General features: G+C 34.8%; 1 protein-coding gene across 1 annotated transcript; it reads left to right on the forward strand.

Annotated features, from left to right (window-relative positions):
- Nucleotides 1–13,918: 13,918 nt before the first annotated feature.
- Nucleotides 13,919–22,714, forward strand: LOC120275631 (cell division protein FtsZ homolog 2-2, chloroplastic-like). Its single transcript, XM_039282258.1, has 8 exons — nt 13,919–14,045; nt 14,705–15,480; nt 15,942–16,241; nt 16,784–16,874; nt 19,504–19,628; nt 20,359–20,451; nt 22,139–22,204; nt 22,287–22,714. The coding sequence occupies exons 2-8, from the start codon at nt 14,824–14,826 to the stop codon at nt 22,401–22,403; spliced, it is 1,449 nt and encodes a 482-aa protein (XP_039138192.1). The 5' UTR covers nt 13,919–14,045; nt 14,705–14,823; the 3' UTR covers nt 22,404–22,714.

The raw sequence follows: 22,714 nt of genomic DNA on the forward strand, positions 1-22,714 counted from the left end.
TGCTATACTAGCAGAGGAATACTGTCATAGACTTATTTATTTATTTATTTATTTATTCACATGTACAAACTATATCTCATGTCCCTTGTATAGACTTGCTACAATAGTACACTTTAAGCTAGAGAAAACAATAAAGGAACTCAAAAGCTCTTAAAAGTGCATTGAAGATAGAATTTAACAAATTAATACCAAAATCATAATGATGGGTTGGTTGGAGTGTACAAGGTAGAAGTAATCGTGAACATGTATATAGGTGAACTAGAGATGATACAAAACTACATTGAAGCACAAATGAAGTACAACTCACAACTATCATTCTACCAAGCTAGGAAGTCCTTAACAATAAAATCATAGCTATCATAGGTAATCAAGTATGCAAATGCAAACATTTTCAAAGTTCACGGAACTCCACCCCCCACTTAAAGATGCACATTTCCCTCAATGTGCCTAATCAATAGAATGCAACAAGATAGACAATAAAAACATAGTAAGAGGGTTTCGTGAACTTCCCCGAGTCTCAAAGCATGAGTCGTGAAGTCCATGAGATCGAGGTGACCACCAAAGATCATGGTAGATGATGGAGGAAGAAAGTGTGCTTGATGTCCTAATTCCACCCTGCAAGGTAGAAAAGAACATCACCTCAAGGCATCTATTCACACACCCATCAACACAAACACAATAAACAACTAACAACACAAAAAGCAATCAAAACATAGAAATAAAAGAAAACAAAAAATAGAGCAATGTCCATGTGATCTGAGCCAAGTGTCCTTGTCCTTGAGTCGGTAGCAATGGAGGCCCAATACTTGTCATTTGTTATCGGGTAAGGAAGGGAGGAAGAGAACCATCCCTCCTAGCTCTCTTGGAAGCTAATTTCCTGATGGGTATCCAGCAAAAACATAGTGGAGATTATCCAACTAAGTTACAAGCAAAGTGGGCATCGAAAGAATGAAGAAAATCAAGAAAATGCCCAGTGCTACAGTAATTTCGGAAAAAAAAATTCAAGAACTTTGCTTGTAAGAGTAGCCAAACATTATACAAATCAAGAAAACACTTTGATAATCATTAAGCATTCACAAACCAACAAAAATCCCAGAAATTCCACCCGCAAAAACAAGAAGAACTCAAGGTTTTGAGTGAGAGGTCAAACCCTTGCCCTAGAGTTAGACGAGTGAACCTAAGGGTTGAATCCGGCCAAAAGCTTGCTCAAACTCCAAATTTTTGTCACTAAAATGGAAAAGGGCAGGAGGAGAGCAAACTAGAGCAAAAAAAAATGATGAAAAATGGTGGAGAAACGAGGGAGAAAAGGTTAGAAGAATGGGGAAGAAGGATGAATAGTAAAGTGCCCCAAATCCTCACTTTAATAGCCCTCACTCAGGTGGTCTTGAGGGGCATCCTTGCGGCCGCAAGGATGGTCCTCGGGATTTTCCTGACACACAACTTTTGTTCTCCACACTTGCACACTTTGCTTAAGAATGAAACCTTGAAAAACAAAGCCGGAAACATCGATAAAACACTCAAAACATCAACAAGCATGCATCAAGAATAAGAATTGCTCAAAGACCACATGACAAACAAGAAAACACAAAGGCTAATGAACTAAGAAAAATGATGAAAATGCAACTATTACCAAACCACAACTAAAAACACAAGTTAAGCAAAACAACACAAATGAGAAAAAGAATACGAGAAATGAAAAGAACTTGGGTTGTCTCCCAAGAAGCGCTTTTTTAACGTCATTAGCTCGACGTACCTCTTTCTTACCTAAGGAGGCTTGAAAATGGTGTGTTCATCCCGGCTAGAAGTTGCATAAGAACTAACAAGAAATACAAAACTTATCCTCCGGGATGATGCAAATTTGGAGGTCAAGCATGAGTCACCTTTTGGCCTCCATGGAAAAAGCTTGGGCCGGGAGTTGTTTAAGCTTGGCATTGGCGGGTCCTTGGAAGGTTTCAATCTCCTACCCGCATTTGCTTCCTCAACCCATGTCAAAATGCCTTGAACTACCCATAAGTGTTGTTTGGGTCTCCAAGGGAACAAATTTGGTTGAGAACTTGTCAAGCTTTGCATAGGTGGATCAATTGGTGGCTTTAACATCCTATCCACAATATTTTTCTCAACCATGGTGTGACAAACTTCAATTGCCCATAACATTTGCTTGGGCCGCCAAGGAAAAATCTTTGGTTGGGAATTGTCCAAGCCCGGCATAGGTGGGTTCAAGGATGACCTTGGCTTCTTACCCACATCTTCAAAATACAATTCCCGGAATTTCTTCTTTGCACTTGAAAATTATTGATTGGTTGATGGAATGGTCGATATTGAGGCAAGTAGTGTCTTCAAATGTGGTCGATGGAATTTCTTCAACTTCCTCAAATGTCTCGACGTCTATGATCTCATCCTTCGCCTTATCTTCTTTAGTTTCAACTTGAGGTGGAACATCAATTATTTTCTCAAAAGGTATTGGTGGTACATCAATTGCTTCTTCAACCTCCAACACCTCAATACCATCTTCCACCACAATTTCACCCTTACTCTCTTCCTTTCTAATGTCATTCTCATATATGTCTTCAATAGTTCGTGGCAACTTGGTCGATATATTGGAAGACTCTCCCATCTTGTTTTCCATACTTTGAAGAGATAGTTGGGTATTAAAAATTGCTGTATTCATGGCTTCAAGTTCCACATCCGCATTCATCATGAATCTTGCAAACACATCTTGTGCACTGAGATCCCGTTGATTGAGTTGCTTACTATGGTCTACAAGAGGTGGGTGATACCAAGGTATATGAAAGGAGGGTATTTGTAGCAATCCATCGAGAGGGTACTCCCATTGTTGGGTATGATGAGGTGCCGAAGAGTGTGGGTGCCCTCCCCAATATGGATTGTAAACATCAGGATATGGATTGCTAAGGCGTGCTCTCTTGGCATCAAGTTCTTCCATTTCTTTCTCAAGTGCATATATTTTAGCGGCCAATAATCTTTCTTGGAAATCCAGGGCCGGATCATATTGGTGTGTCTCATGGCATCTAATTCTTTCATCTGTCTCTCAAGTGCAAACATTTTAGCGCCAAGCAGTTTTTCTTCAAAGTCCATGGCCCTATGTAAATAAACAAAACTAGCAAAAATAAGCAATGAAAGAAAACACGAAAGAAACAAAATAAGTAAATATGCACAAAATGGGAAAAGACACATACAAAGAAAAATATTTAAAATGACAAAGATAAATAACTAGAGCAATGAGCTAAAGGTTTTCCTAGCATTCTTAGATTTCCCCGGCAACGGCGCCAAAAACTTGGTGAATCCGCAAGTGCACGGGTCGTCAAGTAATACCCTGTGTGTGACACAGGGGTCGTATTCCCTAGGGTCCCAAGAGCTGCTATTACTTCCCGATAGACGGCACTGTCTAGTCTACCAAATATAGGACTAAAACAAGATAAGGAAAATAACAAGGAGAAAGCTATAAACACATGGACTAAGGCTCACCACATAAACATACTAAGGAAGCAAGTAACAATAAAAGTGTGAGGTCCCCGGGTGAGGATCCCCTCGGGACTACTAAAGTTAGATGGATGTTAGAATTACAAAGGTAGCGGTAGTTGGACCAAGAGACAACCAAAAATAAATCACCACAATGGTTACAGCGGTAATCCCTAATCCAATAAGAGTATTGGCTCGGAATTTCTTCCGACCAAATCCTCCTACGATCACATTACAAGTAGGGAGATCTCAAATTAGGGCCGAAACTCAACCTAGGTACAGCCCTAATAGTTGGAGGGGTATGAAATACCCAATGGTCATGGTGTATTAATACATGTATCCCTTCCAAGCAAGGTGTGTCGAGTACAAGGGCGATGGTCTACACCAAATACAACCTAGAAGTTGGATAACAGAGTTCTCATGCAAAACAACACATCAAAGAGCACCAAACAAGGATCACAAACCACACAAATACCATAAATGTAAATCAAAGCATCCATACAAGCAAGTTCGTCCCAAGGTTTACCGGATGCCTGGTGACCTTGGGAGTCTAGTTCATCATCAACAAAGGTGCAAGTGTAGAAGATAAGAGATACAAAGAAAAGCTCATAACAAACTCCCCTAAGATGAAGACTAGAAGGTGGTGATGAGAACTCATTGGATCCCCGCCGGCGAGCTCCTAGATCATTTTCCTTGAGTGTAACCTTCTTCTCCATTTGATTTGCCCCTCAGATCTGCCTTCTCGCGTAGCCTTCAAGCTCTAGAAAATGATGGTGGAGAGTGGTGGCCAAAAGTCTCCCAAATGATGCCCCAACAAAGCTTTTATATGCCCAGATCCCGATGGGTAAACGGGTCAATATACCGGCCGTATGCCGACCCCTCGGGATATCCAGTTTTCTGCAGAGAAGTCCGCGATGAGCTACAGTAAGTGCAACAGTGAAACTGCTACAGTAGTGTGCTACAATAATCCCGGTCTCGAAAACGCCGTTTTGATGCCGAATTCATCCCAAATCGCGTCGTCGAGTCCCCCAGGGCTTCAAGTAGGCCTGAAATGCAATAATAACACAATTTAGACCAAAAGGACATCGAATCATTAATAAAATACACAATTCATACATAATAAATACATGCAAAATACATACATTTAGGCGTTTATCATGTTTCCAACGGCAGTGATAGTGAAGAGGTTGATGGGTTACGACAAGGAGGTGGCGGAGGTAAGGAAGAGGGTGATGGATGGCGAGGATAGCGATGGTGGAGAGGGGCAGGTCAAATGGGGATCTCAACAGTTTGATTGATGGGCTTGTTGCATGGCGTGATAACCACCGTCCGATCAAATAAGATGTTTATTCAAAGAAATTCTTTCATACATGGTGAGGATATGAAAAGAGAATATGACGGTAAAGATATGGCAAACATCCTTCGGACCTTCAGCATTTGGGATTGGGAGAAAGAGAGAAGAATGAGTGATAAGTGACCAAGAAAATTTAAGGTGGAGATGATTTTGGAGAAGATGATCCGACGACTGAGAGGGTGCTTCATTTTCAAGTAGTCAAGTTATAGTTTTAATAGAGGAAATTTTTTTATAAAACCATTATAATATATACTATTTATTAATAAGTCAAAGTTATAGCAAATTGTTATGAAATAATAGTTAAGTGGATGCCTATTAATGTATAACTTTTCATCTCCCCAAACTCATAAATCTCTTCATCTTTTGAACTCCTAAAACTCCTCAAACTATTCATCTTCTTATATTTCAGCAATCATATATAAACACAAAGCCGCATGTATTACCCAATTGAAAGATGGGTATATTATAGGGGATTGAACAAAGCATATTTTACCAAAATTCTTTTTCACTCATAATCTTTAGAAGAATGGTGATTTTAATATTCAACAAGCCCATTAAAGTGATAATCTAGCAAATTTGTTTACCACGACACTTCTTACTACAATATTTGAAAAGGTAGTCTGTAATATTGGAGTTCGTTGACTCAAAGATCTCAACTGATATTTTCATAAGGGAGAGTTAATACACATTGTACTTTTTTCCCCTTAACCATGGTTTTTTTCCAATTGGGTTTTTCCTTCACTAGATTTTTATCCCATTGGGTTTTTACTAGTAAGGTTTTAACGAGGCATGCCCTTTGATTATAGGCATCCAAGGGGAAGTGTTATGAAACATTAGTTAAGTGGATGCCTATTAATGCATAACTCTTCATCTCCCCAAACTCGTAAACCTCTTCATCTTCTGAACTCTTAAAACTCATAAAACTATTCATCTTCTTATGTCTCTTCATTTTCCCATAATATTTATGAGGAAGTTTAATAGTTGTAGCTTTTCATATGAATCTTAGCCTATAAATAAAGGCTTTGTAATCTTGTACAAGATAGATATGATATATATGAGGTATTGAAAGAAGTAAATAAGAAGGCTATTTTTTTTTATTCTCTCTATTTTAAGTATTGTGTTTGTTTGCTTTCTTAATTTTTTAACACGTTATTAGCACAAAAGCGTTACGTTTCAAGCTTCAAGGTAAATTGTTTTGATTTTTTTTTTTATCATATTCTAATAACAAGTAATAGACTATGCATGCTTTTTATATATTCATATTCATTTTCACAATAATTCAATTTCATGATATTTGATATTATTTGACTTATCTTATATTTATGTGATGGTATCAATATGTCGAATCTTGCAAAACTTGAATTTGTGTCTCTTGACATTACGGGGAAGAACTATTTATCATGGGTGTTAGATATTGAAATTTATTTGGATGCAAATGGTCTTGGAGACACAATCAAAGAAGGGACTAAAGCATCCAGCCAAGATAAAGCCAAATCCATGATCTTTCTTCATCACCACCTCCATGAAGAAATAAAAAATGAATACCTTACTGTAAAAGACCTACTTATTCTTTGGAATAATTTAAAAGAAAGATATGACCACCAGAAAATTGTAATTTTTTCAAGAGCTGGTTATGATTGGATGCATTTGTGGTTACAAGATTTTTAAACTGCTACCGAGTATACTTCTGTAATATTTAGAATCAATTCTCGATTAAAATCATGTGGAGAAAAAATTACTAATGAAAATATGTTAGAAAAAACATTCACCACTTGGCATGCATCCAATGTGCTCCTGTAGTAGCAATATCGCGAAAAGGCTTTCAAGAAATACTTTAAATTGATTTCTTATCTTCTCGTGGCTGAACAAAATAATGAGTTGTTAATGAAGAATCATGACTCTCATCCTACCTGTTATACTCCATTTCCTAAAGTGAATATGACAACACACAATAACTACAATTATGGACAAACTCATGGATGTAGCCGTGGTTGTAGCCATAGTCGTGGTCGTAGTTATGGACATGGAAATAATCGTGTGGACCCCGCCCATAATTAGATCTTGCTTAAGTTGCTAAACATACTTACCTTACCCCTTAATCCTTTTTTTTGGCTGGTTGCTTTGAAAAGCTTGCAAAGGAGGAAAACATGGAGGGATTCCAGGATTTCAGTCCCATCTTTATCTCCTAGCATTATTTCCTCATCCCTTGCATTATCACTACCCTTCCTTGCTTCCTTCCACCCTCTAACCTCACTCCCCTCTCCATTGAAGCCTTAAGAGTGAAGCACCTCACCGGATCACTGTAGCGGCGACGATCAAACCGAGGAGGAACTCTTCATTTCGTCATCAACCTAGAGGTATTTGTTGTAGGTTGCTCATGTTGTCCAGAAGATAACTTCTCTTTCTTGAATGTTGGTTGTTAGCTTGCTTCTTATGTTTGCATGGGTTGTTGTTTGAAATTTTTGGTGCTTATCCTTGCATGAAAACTCTCTCTTTATGCATGCTAAAACTTGCTCTTGTGCCTCTTGAAGATCCTTAGTTCTTGGCCTCCAAGTTACATAAGTATTTACTCATGGAACTATCTTTAGGTTTATGCATGGATGCTTAAAACCCAAGCCAAAATTCCAGGTTTTTGCTTGCCAAATGAATGTTCAGTTTTGTAGTTTTGGCATATGTGTTGGGCCTTGAAATTCCTGCACCCTTGGCATGACCTTCTAAGGCATTTGTATTTTTTTTGGTTACCAGAAATACCAGTAAACTTGATCCCTCTCTTGAGCTTTGCATCCCTACTTGTTTGCATGAAAAACAAAAGACTAGAAGCCTCCAAGATGTGGCCAGGTTGCATGTCATGCTTTGATTATTTAAGCATCAAGTATAGTATATATATTTACATGCACATTGACTTGTTGGCAGCCTTTTTAAATTGGTAGCATATATATATCCACACATGTTGGTCCTGCAACCATAAGTATGTGTAAATATAGGTATATATATATACATACATGCATGCATGCATGCATTGATCTACTACTTGTGCTAGGAGATTTATTTCCATCCTTGTTTCTCTCACATCCTATTCTTGTTCTTGTTAAAAATCATTCTATGTGCTTGTCTCACATCATTGTTATTACCACTAGTATTAGTATTATGTTAGATCTACTTGTAGACACTTTCAAATTGTTGTTGTTTTAATGGGGTATTTTTAGACTAGCTTAGCATGAACTTTTGTGCTTGAACTCTTCCAAGTATTCATGTATATTTGGTTGGTTTTCCCTTGGATTTTAGGACCACCTTGAGCATCATCTTGGATTTCTTTTGAATTTAGGATCACCAAGTAAGTAATCCCTTAAACTCTTGTATTTAAATTTTTGTTGTTTTGGTTTATTTTTCATGTAAAAATTTCTGAAATTTTTGTTTTGCATTTATTCTTTAAAAATTATTGTGGGAATGCCATCTATTTATGTCTTGTGTTTTTTTAGAGGAAGAGAAGTTTCTATACTTAGTTGGAACCATAGTGTTATTATTTGCCAAAAACTTATATATGTTATTTCCTTGTTACTTCCAAATATTTGGCAAAAGTAATTATCCTTTTTGTAACCTTGTTTATTCCCAATAGCAAAAACTTACGATTTATTAAGTGCTTGAATCCTTGGTCCACCTAACATCAACTTGAATTACCTATATATTATTTGGGTTATACATTTATCCCTTAAATATCCACTTGCCTTTATGTCCTTGCATATCTCCTTCCTAAAATTTTTAACATCCTTGTTTTGACAATCTTTCCTTTGAAATTATTTTTCTAGCTATTTTTGGTTTTAGGTGGGCCATTTTTTTCTTCAATTGATGAGATACATTAGACCTTGTATTTTTTTACAAATTTTTAGTATATTATTGTATTAATGCATTTCTTCCTTGAGATTGGTCGAATAATTATTTTTTGGTTTCACTATTATTTATACTTGTGTTATTTTATTTTATTTTTTTGTAAACCTTTTATTTTCTTGAATTTTGGGAAAATATTTGTGAACTGTTGTTATTATTTCTCCAAAGTGAGAACCAGTGCTTAGGCTTGGAAAAAGTGAGTATTTCCTTTTTACATTATTTATTTATCTGTTTATTTAATTATTTACTTTATTTTATTAGATGAATTTTTTTGGAAAAATACTTGTGAATATTCTCGTATTCTTGGCTTGAATTGTATCTCGAATTTTTGGTCTCCAAATGAACAATATGCAACCCTGTCAGTGGGGGGTTAAACCCTGACCTTGTCGCCAAGTAATTTTAGAAAATGAGACTGCAGTTTCGCACCGTGTCCGTTCGGTGAAATAATCAACGACTACCTATTATTCAGTCTCGGGTCACCGAGGGTAAATAAATGATTTCAGTTATTTCGGCTCGGGTCTGTCACCGAGGGTAAACAAATGACCTTTGGTACTTTCAGTGAATTTGGAGTCATACTTTGGATATTATATTTATTGTTTTACCTTTGATTTTGTTTACACTATTTTGTGCTATTGCATTATTTTTTTTTGTGCAAATTTCAGACCTGAACTTTTGCTTTCAGTTTGTTTTGGATTACTTACTGGGCTAGTGAGCTCATGGATTTACTTTTTAAAAATCCTTTTCGGATCGTGAGCGATGAGACCCAGTGGATCTTAGAAGACTTCCAGAGATGTCTTCTTTGGGATTTATGCCTTAAGACTTATGTCTTTGTATCGCTTGTATTATTGTTTAAAAACCTCCTTGTAGGTCATGTCAGATTTCATTCGCCTTTGTATTTGGGTTTGGTTGTAAACCTTAAGTTGTACTCTTATTTAGTATTTTGTCAGTTATTTTCTACTCCTAGTATGTGTTTAGGTTTTGAGGCCTTGCAGGTTCACTGGGCCCCCGCCCTGTGGGTCTGCGGCCGTTTGTCAGCTCACCAGGTTCGGGGCGTGACAAATCGAGTTTATTATCATAGTGGTCATTCGAAGAATTCATCTTCCCACTCGAAGTGGAAAAATAAGGAAGAGAAAATGAAAAGGAAAAAAGTGGGCAAACTAGTAAATATGTGGATAATCCATGCTATTGTTGTAGTGGCAAAGGTCATTGGTCGTGTACCTGTCGTATGCCAAAACATCTTGTTGATCTTTACCAAGAACCACTCAAAAACAAAGAGAAAAAAAATTCAAGACAAATTTTTCATATAAAGATAATCTCGATCATGGCCATATTGATGATATTCATTTGGATATTGCTGATTTCCTGATTGATCCTGAAAAGAAGATTGATCATTTAATTGGTGATAAGAGTATGATCTAAAAATAAATTTTGATGCCCTATTAATATCACGTATGTTTTTCTTTTACAAATAAAATAAATAATTTATTTATAAATTCATTTTTCATATTTTTAATTAGAATTTTCTAGTGTTGATTTCTTTTTCTTGTTATGTTTTAATGAAGAATGAGTATCTATTTGGTTAACAACCACATCAATGATGAAGATATGCATCTCGCTAATAGTGCAACAACTCACACCATCCTTAAGAATAAAAAAATTCTTCTCTTATTTAGTAATGCAAGAAGCCAATGTCAACACTATATCAGGTAGTACAAAGTTAATTGAAGGCTCCAAAAGATAGTCAGTTTAGTTTTTGTCATCCCTAACAAACAGTACATACATTGGCACATAGAAAACCACATCTTTTTATAGATTTATCCCATCACATATATATTTATTTTTTTAAGTAATTGCATACTGTTAATATATATTAAACCATGCATGCTCCTCAAATAGAATCGTACCTTTTTTTAATCTTTTTTGTCTTTCTTCCTCTTCGGGTTTCTTTCTTGCTCCTTTCTTGTTCTTCTTCTCCCTTTCGTCTTCTTCCTTTTTCCTCTTCTTTCTTTTTCTGTTTTCTCTCTGTCCCCTTGTCCTTTTTTTCTTTCGTTTTCTTTATTATTCTTAGTCTCCCACGTCCGCATGGCTTCTGTCAGACGGTTAGAGATCTTTTATTTTTTATTCTTTTATTTTATTATTTTAATTCTATTTTTTCAAATTTCAAAATATTATTTATTTATTTATTTTTACAAATATCATGGCAGAACTTTTTTAAAATTGATTTTATTATTATTATTTTTTAAATTTCAAATTTTGCCAAAAAGTCCCTATAAACAAAATCGTTCAATTTCAAATACGGACAAATTTCTAAAATAAATAAATAAATAAAGACCATGAAAACTTGAAAGATAAGATTTAATGGTTAGTGCTTAGTTAATTAATTTTTATCCACAATAATCAAAGGATTAATAAATTACAAATCAATAGAGTGGCAATCATGTTGTGGTCCTTAGCTACAAAAGTTGTCTATTGGACGGTTGTTATCTAAGTTGTTTGATTAATCAAATTATTAATCTTATAAAACTCATTACTCAGCGATAAATCATTGCTAACAATTATATGATATATATATATATATATATATATATATATATATATAAATTAGGTTAATCATTAACTAATGCCAAATGCATTATCTTTCACATTCAAAAAAGTATTTTTAAAACTTTTCACATAATAGTAGGTGTCTAGTCATCTCTCTACCTCTTATTATTATTATTATTATTATTATTATTATTATTATTATTTGCAATTGATCAATTCATGAATCCAAACATTGATAAATCTATGTTTGTTTATTCATTTCAAAATTTGTTTCTTAATCACCTCCCATGTATGCAGATGACCCTATGATTTGATCCTATTACTTGTTATGATATTTTAGTAACTATAACATTAGCACTTGCATTTTTCTCAGATGCAATATGATGATCTAAACTTAATATTATGATGATGATGATTTTTTGGTCTTCATCAAATGTTTCAATGTTGCCTCATAAATAAATATGTTGTTGTCTTTTATATGACTTCAATTAGTGATGAACATAGATCTTTATTTTCTATAAGTTTGTGTGTTTTTAAAATTTTTAGCCTACACACACATATATAATTTTATATATTTATATGTTCAAAGTTTTAAACACCACATGCACAATTAGCTATTCTCTCTTATCCTACTAACCTAAAAAATTACATTATTTTTTTTTATCTATTATCAAATTAAATAAGGTTTTAATTAAGGTGTAGCCCCCAATATATATATATATATATATATATATATATATATATATATATATATATATATATATATATATATATATTATAAATCATCTTTTATGTATTCCGAAGACCATCTCTTCATATGTAAAATCAAACCTTAGAAAGCATTTGGATTATAAAAAATAGATTTAAGACTTATATAATTTTACCAATGTAGTCTATTTAGTTTGTCAAGGGATAAACAATAATTTTTTCATGTTCCATCTCCCAAGAATGTATTACAAAAACCACCTACTTCCAATTGTACTATCATTACCTAAACTTAATCTCTCATCTTTTAAAAACATAATTTGCTTTTATTATCCATATTATTTATAGTAAAAAAAATATAATTATCATTTCATAAAGCTTAATAATAATAATTAAAAAAATAATTCCATATCATTTTTTTAAATTAAAAAAAAATCCAATCTTAAATGGTTTCCCTCTAATGTGTATACCACTTGTCGCAAGAACCCCACCTCCTCACCATCTGGCTAAGTCGGTATACCCTCATCCATAACAATTTAATAACAGTCTCAAATCTAGCTGCAATGTCAGTAATCACCCTATTGTCAAAAGGGAGGAAAAATTAAGAATCCCACAAATAACATATGAAATTAAATAAAAGTATAAAAAGTGGCTTTCAATGAGAAGATGGAAAGTGCTTGCACGCAACAAAAGTTAAACCACTTCTTGTTTACCATTTTCAAAGAAAATCAAAAGGAATAACATTGATATGTTTACTTGTTGGCACTGGTGCCACCGCCGGAGTGAACTTGAGATGCCCATTCTCCCATGGCATCAAATTTCCACCCTCTAAACCACAAAGATCACAAATATTAATTTTTTTTTAAAACAATCCATAAGTGCAACAATTCTGGCCTCTAAAAATTCACAATATTAAAACTATTCTTAAATAATCCATCACTGCAAGACTTCTGGGCCCCAACAACACATGAACATAAAAATTAGGGAAAAAATAATAGAAAACCTATTTGTATCCGGTGAAGCACAAGAAAAAACAAGAACCCAATGATAAAGAGGGAAAATCCTAAAGAACAAAGTGATGGATGAAGTGACTAGTGATGGAGATGGTGAGGATTTGCGTCAAGTGATCCGCCCTCGAAGTGGATCAAGAACACGGCCAGAGTCGCTTTGTCGGTTTCAAACCCAGGTTCGAAGAACTAGCAGTGGAGCTCCCATGAGACCCGGATGCGATAACCGTCATGGAAATTCGGTGGTCTTTGGAAGCGCAATGGGCAATGACAGGGGCGTAGGGCTTGGCGTGCTAGTGAAGCTCAATCCCTTGTTTTTGCAGCAAGGGAGGTGAAGATCTCATGGTCTTTGGAGGCTTGGTATGCTATTGATTGAAAGAGTTAAGAATAGGTTAGATGAGTTTACGTTAATTGATGCCTGCTCTTGTAAGTCATCAACATTAGAGACTTCACCGATTACAAACGCCAAATGACCCTCCAAAATGAGAGTTCAAAAAGAAAGTTTTTTCGGAGTGCTATTGATTAAAAGAGTTAAGAATGGATTAGGCAGGGTAAGGTGGGTGCTATTAATTAAAATCTGCTCTCTCAGCTCTCAAGTCATTAGTATTAGAAATTTCACTAATTACAAATCGCTAAATAACCCTCCAAAATAAGAGTTTAGAAACAAAGTTTATATCAGATCAAATTAAGAGTATGTATATGATCAAAATTATAATTCTAATTGATATTAAAATTGAGTGAAAAAATTTTCTTAGAAATTTTAACAAACTATCAATTCTAATTCTTTATTTTTTGATTTGGGTGGAATGAAATACCAACTCATTTGCTCCAAGGCTGTGTGGAGTAAATTAACAAAATAAATGTAAAAATTGAAAATAAAAATGTTACAGAAAAATATTTTGAAAATAAAAAACGAAATTACGAAACTAACCCCTCATTTTTGGCTGGCGAATCAGTGAAGCGGGTGGGCGAGCTGCTTTAAACCACTCCTTGATTTGCATCCTTATCGAACGAGAGAAACTCACTTCTCTCCCAATCCCTCACAATTCTTCGAATCGCTCTCCATTCAAAAGGTATTTCTGGATCCTTGTTCTTCTGATTTCTTTTCGATTTCGTCGATTTTCTGTGTTTTAATCCTTCTTTTTTTACTGAATCGAATGTTTGTTTATCATTGTCTCTTTGTTCAAATGTGTTTTGATTGCGATGAATTTGTTTTGATTATTAGGGTTTTATGTAGAAATGGGATGTTGGGTGATCCTTTGCTTTAGCTGGATTATTCACCCACACCCGCATTTTGTTTTTTTAATTTCTTGGTTCATTTGTTAATTTTTCCCCGAATTAGATTGTGGCAGTTTATTTGAATTGTTGGTGTTTGGATTATTATGTTTCTAATCTATCTGAAATTGTTGTGGGTATTGAATCAGTTTGATTTATTCTCTTAACGAGTTTTTGGATTTAGATTTTAGATGATTTTCAGGAAAGTTGTGAAATTGTTTTCTGTTTATGAGTTTGGAGTATCTATATCAGTTTTTGTTTGGAAAGCTAATAGGTTTTAAGTGTTTCTGGATGCCCTAGTTCCTCAATATACATTGCTTTAACTGTGTGTTGCTATATTGATCATAGATACATGGACTACGCTTCATCGAATGTGCTTTTTATATCAGTTTCATAACTGTTTTTAGTTTCAAAGTCATTTTAGTGTATTTATCTCTTTTTTATTGTTTGAATTCAGTAAATTTGTCTCATAAGGTTTCTGGGCAATGGAATTGCAAGCAATCTAGCATTTGAGGTTTTGAAATCGTTCATCTCTCCCATGTTCTTGGCTGCTGGGGTTTAGTTTTGGGGTTGAAGATGGCTGTGAACTTCCAATGTTCTATGCCATTTGATAGTCAATGCTCAGTTGGGGTCTCAGCTATTCCTAGAGTAAGGATACCAGCAGAGAATTGGATTAGCAAAAATTCTTTGCAAAAGATAGTTGATGGAAGGAGCTCTCCTTTGGGCTTAGGACAAAGAGATGCTCCATGCTTTTATCGTTTCAAGTGTTTGGCAAACTCTCATAACATTGGTTCATTCCCTAACAATGATCCGTTCCTGCATCTGCACCCTGAAGTCTCTGTGCTCCGAGGAGAAGGCGATAACACCACCATGTTTGATCCAAGGAAGGAAAGGCCGGGTAGCAATGCCACTGAGAACATAGGGGACTTTCCTCTTCCTAAAAATTGCAATGAGGCCAAGATAAAGGTTATCGGTGTTGGTGGTGGAGGATCAAATGCTGTTAATAGAATGATTGAAAGTTCCATGGAAGGTGTTGAGTTTTGGATTGTAAATACTGACGTGCAGGCAATGAGGATGTCACCTGTCCATCCAAAGAACCGCTTGCAGATTGGACAGGAGCTAACTAGAGGTCTTGGTGCTGGTGGCAACCCTGATATTGGTATGAATGCTGCAAATGAAAGCAAAGAGAGAATACAAGAGGCAGTTGCCGGTGCTGACATGGTCTTTGTGACGGTAAGTTTATATTTGTTATCAAGCTGTTCTCTCTGGAAGTAGATCATTTTGTATTTCTTTGAGAAGCTTTCCTTGCACTGTACTCTGAAGCATTTCTCACTTCTATTGCTTGCCTCACCATAGGAACATCTTAGTTTGATTTGTAATTTCCAAGTGGATGTAGAGTTCATATATTTCCAAGATCATGTGTGTTTTGAAAGCCTAGTTATCATAGTCCTAAACATTATCCCTTTATAAATCCATTGTGATTACATGTTTCTCTTCACTCTAGTGATTCTAAATTTTGACCTTATTAGGAAAATATCATTAAGATGGATAGGAGGGTTCTCTAGTGCTCTGTATCTGCATCCTTATTCGTTCTAATAGTAGAGTCAGTTTTAGCCAGTTTTGTGGTTGTAGCTTGTTATTGCTTAACTTTAATCTTTTCATATTTTAATCCCTGGACAAAAGATTTTCTGCAGGCTGGAATGGGCGGAGGGACTGGAACTGGGGGTGCTCCTATTATTGCTGGGATTGCAAAGTCAATGGGCATATTGACTGTCGGCATTGTTACCACACCTTTTTCATTTGAAGGACGTAGGCGAACTGTGCAGGCACAGGAAGGAATTGCAACCTTGAGAAGCAATGCTGATACGCTCATTGTCATTCCAAATGACAAATTGTTGACCGCTGTCTCTCCAAATACCCCTGTGACAGAAGCATTTAACTTAGCTGATGATATACTTCGACAAGGTGTTCGTGGAATCTCTGATATAATCACGGTATGAGATGCAAACTGATTCTCATATCTGACAAGAATTTGATTTAGGGTGTTTCCACAATAAGAATATTGAGCTTTGAAGTTGTGTGCAATGCGTCTATTTTGCCATTGCCCTCTTAAATTTCATTTGCTGTAAATTAAGATCGAGTATAGGATAGGAATTCGAATAGTTTTTAAGTATTTCGTTTCACACGTATAGTTGAACATAAATAATTGAAATCTACCTTCATTTTTACAGTCCCTACTATTTACAACCATTATGGTCATGCACCTTTACTTCGCCTCATTAAGCTTTCTCCTGACCTGAAGATTTATATCGTTGTATTATTATATATTCAATGAATCAATCCACCTTAGTTTAGATAACCTCCCTGATTGAATTTGTTTTTGAGAACCTAGAAATTGAATAGCCATTGCAATTGCATCCCTGGTATTTTCAAAACAAAGTTACACGGATTGTGGAGGCAGGAAATGAGTCTGAATTTTTTTTATTCCCAAATAACGGGTCAAAGTTGAATTCCTTTTGTACTATGTTGATTGCAGGTGCCAGGTCTGGTTAATGTTGACTTTGCTGATGTTCGTGCAATTATGGCAGATGCTGGTTCATCATTAATGGGAATAGGAGCAGCCACAGGTGTAGTACTCTAAAATCTTTAAGATTGGTGACTTAGACAATTTACTTGTATTATGAGGTGATCCTGCTATTAATTAAATCAAAAGCATCTGTTACTTCAGAATGACCATCTCATATTCTCAATGGTGGAAACCTTTTTTTTACCATTGGATTTCTTTCTTTATTGACACTTCTATTTAAAAAAACTGAAGATTGTATTATTCATAAAATTTTAAAATATGATGCATTTTTTTAAGGTTATTGTTCCTGTTCAATGCTCTTTACTTACCTTGTAGTGAGGTGGGATGTAGTCAACTTTGACATGTCAAAAAGCTTAGTGAATTCTTCCTGATTAAATTTTCAGAATGATCTAGTTTTTCCCATGGCACTATTCCTGATTTACATGCCATACTGACATTGTCAGCAATCCAACCACAAGCCTCTGTTTATCAAACAGGAAGCTGACTAGTGACCATCAGCTTCACCTGTGAACTAGGAAACCTGGTGGTCAGATGACTAGTTTCACTCCCAACCTGTACATATGTATGTTGTATTTGTGTTTCTCTTGAAAATAACTAGTCTAACCTTAAACGTCTAAAAGAACAGGTGGTTATTACAGGATCCATGCCCCCTAAACCTCCAGTATCCTGGTCATTCATCCATATTCTATTTCTTCTTTCCGTCCCTGTATCCAGAAAGTATGATAACTAACTACTAATGTTTTCCTGTTTGAGTAAACAAAAACATATTATTGATACACTTGAGGCTGGTGTTCTCATGAAAGATCCATTACTCCCTTTTCTAACTAACCATGTTTGTACTCTTTCAATATGTGTACTAGAAACTAATTTGCTTCTTGTCTCTTTTCCTTCCATCCAATATAAATGTACAATGATTATATAGCTGCTTGAACAAATACCAAAAAGCATAAATCATAAGACTTTCTTCTCTTGTAGGGCTTTGTCCTTATTCTTATGACATAACTTAGCACCTGACTGATATAGGTTGTAATGGAGTGACCCTTTTATGACATAACTGAGCAAGCACCAGAATAATAGTAATGGGGCGGATCCTTGATGAACATATGAAATGCCTTGGGTTTGGGGCTGAACTCAAAGCAAGTTCAGCTTAAATTTATAGGTGAGGGGAAGCTGGTGGTCCAAGCACAGCTTTCTTAGTTCTCATTGTGGGTGGGCTGTTAGTTCACTGACCTCACCCTTGACTGGATTAATGCCAAAGTTTGCATCACTGGCTTTAGAGAATTCGTTTAGTGGCCTCTTTGGCATGGTCATTGATTCAACATTTTGAGCATTACTGAAAGTGGGTCACCTTGACGAATTAATATATTATTGGGTTATTTTGTTGAATCAATATATATATATATATATATATATGAATATTGACAAAATCCCTATGATTATCAAAATAGGTTGATAATCAAAATGGCTTGGTGCTAATAAACTAACCAAGGTGGCTTTAATACCATGTTTGATGCAAACCAAACATATGCTATCTAAGCTTATCTTGAAGATAGTATGAGAGAAGTAGATTTGTAATCCAAATTTAGTAAATTAACTGATGTGTTACTAGGGATGTGCATTGAGTTCATTCTGTTAGCAATTGTGAAATGACCGAATTAACTAAATTTTATTAAAAAAAAAGATTTTTGGTAAAATGAACTATAACCATAAACTAAATAACTAACTTTTTTTTAAATCTGAGTACTAAACCAAATAACTAAATTTATTTTTTAAAAAAATAAATTTTTGTGAAATTCTCTGTAGTACAATTTTTTTTACTTAAGTCAACATCAATCATAAACGCAAAAATAGCAAGATAAGCAAAACTAAAGATGCAAAACTAAGCCCATGAACATAAGCCCTGGGAAAGGTTTGCTTAAAGTTTAGAATTTAGACTGAATAAATGAAACCAATGGATGGGAGATTTAGGTATAGACTTTAAAATTATATAATATATAATAAAATACATATATTTATATTATACTAAATTCGGTTTTGTTTAACTGATCTTTTAAGATTTGGTAATAAAAAATAGTTAATAACCAAAAACTGAATTTAGAAAATAAAAAAAAAAATCCAAAAGTTGAAAAAAAAGAAGGTCCGTTTGGTTAACCAAATAACAAACCCAATGCACATCCCTATGTGGGACTATTAGTTAGTGTATTAGTAATAATGCAAGCATGACTTATCTACACCAGTACTTAATTGAGCGAGGCCCATGCGCATGGACGCTCTATGCTAGTGTATAAATCTTATTCAACTGCACAAACTAAAGTTGCCAGCAAGTCAAAAAGATGGTGATACCTACTACTGAACAGAATGTGCTGGTTGACATCCTATCCGTTGTTGCTTAACATCTGAATAATTAAAATTGTAAAAAACATTGTATACAATTCTAACAAAAACATTTGCTCATAGATGGGTTCTTTTCAATCTTGTGGATTATAGTCTTGTGGAATAATGCTTTAGATTTCTGTTGATCCTTTAGTTTGATCTTTATTTTTATTGCTGATAGAATTTAACTTGATTATTAGTTATTATGTCCTAAAGTTTGATTACTCATGTGAATGTTTGAATCCTTGAATTGCTTCATTGTTGACATAGCTTTTTTCTCTCCTTATCTTTTTCAGGCAAGTCTAGGGCTAGAGATGCTGCTCTAAACGCTATTCAGTCACCTTTATTGGATATTGGAATTGAAAGGGCTACTGGAATTGTATGGAATATAACTGGAGGAAATGATTTAACTTTGCATGAGGTAGGGGACATTCACCTATTCTTCATGCTTTGCACTCTGCACTGTATGCTAGAAATTCTTTTTTATCATTATTTTTTATTTCTATTTTTATTTTTTCTTGCACTTTATAACTGTGCATGCATCATATGTTTAACAATTATATTATATTATATTCATTAAAAAAAAAAGATATTCTTGATCTATTTTTACAATAGAAATGTATAACTTTATTATGGTTTGATGTCTGATATTTTAGGAATACACAATACATTCAGTTCCATTTACATTGTCTTTGCTCATTTGTATTATATGCTAAGTCTGTTTTTTTATTAATAATGTGAAGTTACTTTGTGAAGATAATCTCACTTAATCACTAGAAAAATGTATACAACTATACAATGAGCTATTCAATGGTTGAGGGAGACAGAAGTTCATGAGGCATAATGATCTTAAATCCAGATCCATGTACCAAACATTCTCTTGGGTGCTTTCATGTAAGTTCAAAGTTTGATTGATGTTTGAAACTGAAACATGATAACCTGACTTATGCATGATTTTATACAATAATGCTATGGAGTGTGATAACATATATTAAAACTCTTTTTTGTGTGCTTCAGTATTTCTTCTTCAAGAACCCAAATTTCATACTTTAAAAACTACCTCAATGATCCAATAATAATTCTTGTTTATAATTCGGTGGTTACGAGAATTTGTTTTATTGACTATTTTTGATGATTTGCTTGATAACCAGGTCAATGCAGCTGCTGAAGTGATCTATGACCTTGTTGATCCAAGTGTAAATTTAATATTTGGGGCTGTGATTGACCAGTCTTTCAGTGGTCAAGTAAGTTGAAAAGTTCTAGAAATCTAGTGCTATAAATTTATAATCGTTTTTTGTGTTTATTGCAAATCTTGCATGTTTTATCATTATGCCTATCATCATTGCTTGCTGAAAAAATTGAATCACCTTTATGTTTAAGAATTAATCTAAGTCACCTTACTTTTTATTTGATATGGCTTGCCTTTCTGCATAACTTAGGACTTGCCTCCGCTCTTGTTAACTTCTAGCTTTTGGTTCATATAGATTTGAAGTATTTATATTCCACCATACTGCTAACTTTTAGTTTGTGTTTGTCTTACAGTGACTCAATTTTCTCATTATGTGAAAATTAGATATTGAGAAGCTCTTGAAATCTCTTATACATTTCTAATTGTCATAACACTAGTTATAAATTGTGACTTATGGGTATAACACAAAGTCATATAAACCACTTGAGCTTACTGTGATCTGTGAGCCTGCTGTCTGGCTATGGCAGATATAGTGAACCCATGCCCAAAGAATTTTCTGCTTATACAAGTTGGTTGGGTTACTAGTGCATCAGCCGTCTAAGCCAATATTTTACTGAAAGTAATTGCAACAAGGGAACCTTTGCTTATGCCATCCACCAAAACTTGATGTTACTTGGAGGGCATAAGGCTTATCCTGCTCAACAAAACACCCATTGGACTGTCAGGGGGGCTTTGAGATTAACAATCCATATTAAAAGTGATGTGGACCTCCATTTGTTGGTCTGTGGCCCAGCTGTTGCTCTATTCACTTTGCTTGCTGCCAAATGATGGAAACAAGCTATTTATATTGGCCAGTGATTTCCAACTGTTTTTCTTGAAAATCCGTGTATTCATATGCTAGAAACGAAATTTGAAAATAAATGTATGGAAGCAATCATTGAGATAGATTATATTAAAAAAATTTAAGGACTTCTGCAGAATCATTGAAATCATAGGCCGATATTGGTTGCTTTGGCACTTTAAAAACTAACTTTCCCAGGGAATCATCAACTTTGATACAAGTAGAATGTTGCTTGCTTGCTTTCTCTTGATTTAGCAGGTTTCTGTTTTATTTTATTCAAACCATTGTTGAACCTTTGAGTGTCAAGTCAATCCTTGTCCACTCTTTTTTTCTATGTATCAACTAATGGATTGTCTGGTTTCGTAAGTTACCTTGTTTGATATTTTCCTTGCCTTTTGTTTTCTAGCTAGTGGAGAACAGATGTTTGAGTCTCTATTGGACCATCCATAGTTGACAAGATCGTTGATTGTGATATAACTACCAATAAGGCCATATAGTTTTACTTTTGTTCCGTTTACATTTTGATATCTTTGTGCTATTGATTAGTCTGAGTTGGTCAAGGTTATCAAAAAGAAGTGAACACTTGTAGTTCTGCCTGACAAATTCTTATCTCCTGCCACAATACTGAACTTTTTTTCCAAAGATTGCTGTCATTTCTGGGAAGTTAAATCGTCTATCTAATTTATGTCAAGTCTCTTAAATAGAAAAACACTTTAAAGGTTTGTATGAAATCTGTGGATTCCAACTACTCAACAAAGTGGATAATAATGTGTCTGTCTTTGGTGTGGATCTTGACATTTCATGTTCCACCATTATATATGGGCTCTTATTTCTGCCAAATGATTTAACTACTGGTTCATGTCTGTTCCATTAATCTATGATCACTATATGCTCCATCCAGGTGAGCATTACTTTGATTGCAACTGGATTCAAACGCCAGGAAGAAACAGAAGGCCGCCCTTCGAAGGTATACACTCCTTCCTAATTTATTTGACATCTGGGCAGATCTTACCAACTGTTTGTCGTTTAACTTCTTCCACAAAATGAAGGGAGCTCAATCTGGTCGAGCCGATGGTCGTGTGTTTTCATCCTTCACTGAAGGCAGTACCGTGGAGATTCCCGAGTTCTTGAGAAAGAAAGGACGGCCACGCTTCCCAAGAGCTTGACAACTTCGCTCTATAGTATCCGTCTCATGAAAAATGTTACTTTCCAGTCGACGGAGATCCTATCTATGTGATATCAGTCTTTGCCATGCCTTCCAACAGTTCATTGACCTCTAGAGTTTGTTCTGTGTTTCTCTCCCACTAGTCTACTTCTATTCAAATCATAATAAGGATATATATTGAGGTGTTAATTAGTGTTGCTCTGTTTACTGCACAAGCTCAACATAATAGTTGTATATCACTTGATTTCTTTGTTTCAGTGTATATATGGCATTAATGAAGTCAAAAATACACAGTTTTTGCGTTTCTTTGAA

The sequence above is a fragment of the Dioscorea cayenensis genome, chromosome 14 (genome assembly GCF_009730915.1).
Source record: "Dioscorea cayenensis subsp. rotundata cultivar TDr96_F1 chromosome 14, TDr96_F1_v2_PseudoChromosome.rev07_lg8_w22 25.fasta, whole genome shotgun sequence".
In the NCBI taxonomy this organism is placed as follows: Eukaryota; Viridiplantae; Streptophyta; class Magnoliopsida; order Dioscoreales; family Dioscoreaceae; genus Dioscorea; species Dioscorea cayenensis.